The following is a 5,265-nucleotide window of genomic DNA, read 5'->3' as shown; positions in this document are numbered from 1 at the left end:
CAGCCTTTCAGGAACTATGGGCAACAGAAAGCCAATATTCACTCTTAAGATAGAGGGTTAACTCTGGTTAAAAATGGTAATTTTCTGTGGAAATTTACATGAAATAAAGCTTTGGAGGTGAGGGGGGAAGGCAGAAATATGCATAAAGTAGATTCTCAGTTTCTTCCTCAGCTTGGAAGAGTACCCATATATTTGTATTGATAGGATTAGATTGTATGTGGGACAGGAGAAAGAAGAATCTGACTTATATGAACTGAAAAGCTTGCAATTATTATTATTATTATTTTAGCTTTTCACAGCTTTTGGCCTGGTGTTTGAAATAAAACACCACAAAAAAACCACACACACAGCATATGCACATGTACGTGCCCAAGACAGAAGAGATAAGAGCTCTCATTTAAAGCTTAAGAGAGAAGTTGGAACTTAAGAAATACCTTAGGTTGCAGAACAAAGAAATATCCGGTCCCTTTTGCTCGGCAAACAAGCTTGCATCTGTCCTTTGGAGACACGCCAGCAAACTTTGGTGTCCATTCCACTGCAGGTCCACTTCCAAAAGGGGATTTGGAAAAGTCATTGTGTGTTTCACACTGTTCCTCCCTGAAAGTTTTGCCTGCACGTAGAGGAAAAAATTAAGCAGATGTTAGATCCTCATCTTTAACTCCTTCTCCACAATATTCCCTTCCTTGGTTTCAAATAGAAGTTGCACCTTACCATTGTTATCTGGACAGTCCTCAATGTTACATGAGCGGTACTGCACCCGTTTTCCTTCACAGTATTTTCCTCCATTCTTTGGAATGGGATTATCACACTCTCTGAAAGAGTACTGTACTCCTCCACCACATGTCCTTGAGCAGTCTCCCCAGGGTCCCCATGACCCCCAACCTCCGTGAACAGGAGTCTGAGAAATGACAAGAGATAGAAAAAAAGAAAATTTAAGATTGTTTTTTTAAACTCCCCAGAATTTGTTAAAGTAACTACATTAAAAAAATGCTAAATTAAGCCCCCTGCAGAAGATTGCATGTTTATTTTATTAGCTACAGCTGGCAGTTTACCCAAGTATCAGAAGTAGTTCTGATTTCTTCAACTAAAATATTACTCAGATTTCTCTACCAGTTAAAGCATATTACATTTAAGGTTATTTTTAATTATTTATATAAAAAAAAAAGAAAAAAAAAAAAACTTACATCATAATGCTTCTTCTCAGTTTTGTTTACACACTTGCCATTCATGCACCATTTCCCCTCTCCACAACTGGTGCCGTCTGCCCATGGAAAGTGTTTAGTTTGGCATACAAGCAATCCTCCAGACGTGCCAGTACACCACAATGTTGTACACGTGCTGGCTGTGTCAGGACAATGTTTGGACTCATCTCCAAACGTAAATTGGCACTGTCTGTTGGCATCATACAATGTTCCTGGGAGGTCAGAGGGAAGCTGTATAGGTTTGTGGGGCTTATCCAATAAACACTCACCTAAAGAAAAAGTTGTGATCAGTGTGTTAGTTTCAATGAAGGGGGAAAGATACATTTTCTCTGTACTTAGCTTTTTTGTTCAAATAGCTGTGCAGCCTTCATTATGCCAACAGTTTTGTGGGACAATGAAATAAATCTCTTATTACTTAATGTTACCAGTAGCCAAATAATTTTATAACCTTGGACTGCTGTTCCATAGCAGAAGGGATTGCAAAAAGGGCTTGCATAAAGGTAGGGTTTTGGGGTTTTTTTTTCATCTTAACTAGTAACAAAAATATTTAAGTGCCAGTAAAATTCTAAACTGTACGAGCCTGAATGGAAAGCTTAAAGTACTTACCATGACCATTATCCAAAAATGTGGTAATCATATAGGCACTACATGGAGACCAAGGCTGGCTTCGATCCAGATTGGAAAGCATAGATGCCATCATATGGGAATCCTGGTTTATTCCATTAATACTGGCACACTGCTTTGCGTCATCATGGGGCATGTTAAACACATGGCCTAAAAAATAAATAAATAAAAAAAATCCGTGATAATTTATGAAGTCTGTCCTATGCGTTAGCAAATATTCTTTTAAATGTTAGCCTTGAACAAATTGCAGAGTGCACTGTGATACTTAAAGACATCCATGACCTAAATACTTTAAGTTTTAAAACAGACCCCACTTTGTCATTACTTCTTGCATGTGTTCAATTAAAACAAACAAACAAACAAACAAACAAACAAACAAACAAACAAACAAACAAACAAACACAAACAAACTTTTTTTTTTTTGCAGTTGTACTCAAAACAAACAGCTTTTACAACTAATGCTAGGTCTACAAGCAGTCCTAGACAGGCTGGCATGTTGGGCAGAATGGAACCAGATGAGGTTCAACATGGAGAAATGCAAAGTGCTGCATCTAGGAAGGAAGAACCCCCAGCACACCTATAGGCTGGGCATTGCTAACTTGACCACCCCACAAATGAAAGGGATCTGGAATGTGGCAATGTGACACAGTAACCGCTAGGGCCAATAAAACTCTGGCATGCATCAATCGATGCTTCTCCAGTAAATCCAAAGAAGTGATTCTCCCACTTTACTCAACATTGGTGTGGCTGCAGCTGGAGTATTGTGTCCAGTTCTGGGTGCTGCACTTCAACAAGGATATGTTAAAACTTGAGAGGGTCCAGAGAAGGGCCACCCACATGATCGGGGCTTGCACGGCAAGCCATACAAGGAGAGGAGGAGGGATCTTGGACTCTTCAGCCTAAAGAAAAGAAGGCTGAAAGGGGACCTGATTGCAGCTTACTGCTATATCAGAGGCTCAGTGAACAACTGTTTAACAGGGTGCCCTGGGCCATAAACTCCTGGAAGATAGTTTCAGGCTGAACATTAGGAAAAACTTTATAACTAGGGTGTCCAGACTATGGAACAAGCTCCCCCACTTCCAAGGTGGTGCAATCATCTACCCTAGAGGTCTTCAAGAGAAGATTGGATGGTCACCTGGCTGGGGTCATCTTTCTGGTTCATGCAAGGGGCTGGACCTGATGATCCTTCTGGGTCCCTTCCAGCCCTATGATTCTAAGGACAATCCTGCTGTGTCCCCAACAGGGGCTGACTGCCTCCAAGAGGTGCAGGTAATCAGCCCCTCACTGAATTGGGCCCAAATACAGGCCCTAGAATAATGAAGTTACTCCCAATTAAAATCAACTCAAATCTCATTTCCAAGTTGAATTACCAAGTTCATGAGCTGTTGTAAAGGCAGCCTGCAGACCATCATCTTCTATGATAGAGCAACTGCGGTTTGGATCACAGACTGTTCCCACATCAGCCATCCCAAGAGTATCACATGTCTTGGCACCGCAGAGATCCTATAAAAAAGGCAGTTTTATTATTAATCAGGTCAGAGACTTAACCTTGGCAAGAAGAATCCTACCTTGGCAGTTTGCCTATACTTATGGAAAGAGCATGCAGACTCAGTATTTTAATAGGTATGATGGCAAAAATCTTCCTCTAGAAGCAGAAGAGGGTTGCGTGCATGAAGAATGTCTAACTAATGTACAAGACATCTGAGATAACAAATGCCATAAAAAGGCAGTTAATTATTATCCCACTTACTCAAGTTAATACCGTTAAATGATTTACTCACGTGGATTGCGAATGAAATAGTTTTTTGCATGGACTGTGAGTAAAAGTAATGAAGGCTCGAAGGCAGGTTGCATATGAAATAAGGCCAAACTCTCTCTGTCTTACCTGTCTGGTGAACAGGATGGCTGTGTCATAGTGCTCTGCATGGCGGTCACTGGGTGGATTGTGCTGCTTTTGCCAGCTGCAGAAGTTCCTTAAGGTGAGTGCAGCATTAGAGGAAATATCAGGTCCCTTCTGCTCATCATAGATGACCAAAATTTTTACCACCACCAGACTTATAGGGTTTCGGATACTGGGATGTTTGTACAATTTGGCTGCCACAGACAGCAGAGTCAGAAGATAATGCTTCAACCCGCTGCCATGGAACTCTGCCATGGACTGGTCTGCTACAAGCATGGTTTCCACATAGCGCGGGCTGGACACAAATCGTTTTTTCCTTGTGCTTCCAGTCTCTGCATTAGAAAAAAAAGAGAAAGAAAACTGCCCATGAACACAACAGAAATGGGGCCGTGAACAATCACACTAAGGAATCTGAAACAGACCAAGAAATAAAATGCTATGGTAAAAGCGATTTGCCTCTAATAGGCTATTATTGAAGGCCGAATGCCCATGAAATGGAATGCTACACTTGTGGCTACACACCTACGTTCAAAATGAATGGGTTTTGTTCTCCGTAACCTGAGCAGTGTTAACATAATGTCACCCACTAAATCACCTTTGCTGCCCCAGTAAATCCCCAAAAGCAACCTTGGCCAAGAGCACATGATCAGAGTCCTTGCAAATGAAAGACTGACTCAGAAGCCTGAATGAGATCATTGGGCTCCACGTGGAAGGCACAGTGCAGGGTTCCTGGCTCCTGCCAAGACACAGATTGCTATGGTGACCCTACAACCACACCACCTCCCTTACCGTAGACACTGTGCCCTTGTCTGACTTTCAGCTCCACTCCCTCTCTCCGCCCCTTTCCCATGTGCTGCTCCAGTCAGATCCTTGAACACCCTCATTCACAAGCTTGGACTGTCAGGCGCTGTGGTTCCCCCTCCCCCTTTGGCTCTGCTACACCTTTATCAGGGACAAGAGCACACACATTTTTGTGAATGAGCACTCTGTCCATTACTTAAAATGGGGGGGCAGGAATCTTTAGCAGCAACCTTTGCAACTGGTATCTGCCCCTGCTGACTGTCACCACACGTGCCCTCTGCCCTCAGCCTGCTTCTCAAGCCACTGACACTTGAGTTACCCAAGTGACTTCAGCGGGGTGAGCCTGCACTGGGAGGACCGGTGCAAAGGAGACGGGTTTTGCAGAGGGGTCTACAAGAGACCAGGCTACAAGAAGGTGTTCTGCAAGGGAACTGGGTCAGGCAGCTCCCCCCCATCACGCCCCCACGTCTAGGAGGGAGCTGGTCTAGTTGACACTCAGGTCTACAAGGAGTCAGTTTAGCTGACACACGTCTATGAGGAGCTGGTCTAGCTTACACATGCACACACGGGTCTATGAGGGAGTGGGTCGAGCTGACACACGCGCACACACAGGTCTAGCCCCCCTGCCCCCAGCCTAAGGGAGCGCAGGCTCGAGGCCGGGGTCCTCCACCAGAGCTGCAGCGGGCGGTGCGGTACCTGCGCGGGGCGCGCTGCGCTGCCGGGGCGGCGGCGGGGGCC

At 44.1% G+C, this 5,265-nt stretch overlaps 1 protein-coding gene across 1 annotated transcript in view; it reads right to left on the bottom strand.

Moving 5' to 3' along the window:
* ADAMTS1 (ADAM metallopeptidase with thrombospondin type 1 motif 1) overlaps positions 1-5,259 on the bottom strand; it is a 13,531-nt gene extending 8,272 nt beyond the window's left edge. Inside the window, exons 1-7 of the mRNA XM_019524904.1 lie at positions 5,224-5,259; positions 3,712-4,058; positions 3,197-3,329; positions 1,809-1,976; positions 1,185-1,471; positions 712-898; positions 435-610 (exon numbers count right to left, since the gene is read on the bottom strand). Of these exons, the coding sequence (XP_019380449.1) occupies positions 435-610; positions 712-898; positions 1,185-1,471; positions 1,809-1,976; positions 3,197-3,329; positions 3,712-4,002 (1,242 nt within the window). The 5' untranslated portion in view covers positions 4,003-4,058; positions 5,224-5,259. The remainder of the gene's footprint in view (positions 1-434; positions 611-711; positions 899-1,184; positions 1,472-1,808; positions 1,977-3,196; positions 3,330-3,711; positions 4,059-5,223) is intronic.
* Positions 5,260-5,265: the final 6 nt, after the last annotated feature.

Source organism: Gavialis gangeticus, unplaced genomic scaffold, assembly GCF_001723915.1.
Source record: "Gavialis gangeticus isolate Ggan-Ray unplaced genomic scaffold, GavGan_comp1, whole genome shotgun sequence".
Lineage (NCBI taxonomy): Eukaryota > Metazoa > Chordata > Crocodylia > Gavialidae > Gavialis > Gavialis gangeticus.
Note: the sequence above shows the minus strand (reverse complement) of the source record. Positions and strands in the feature narration are given on the sequence as shown.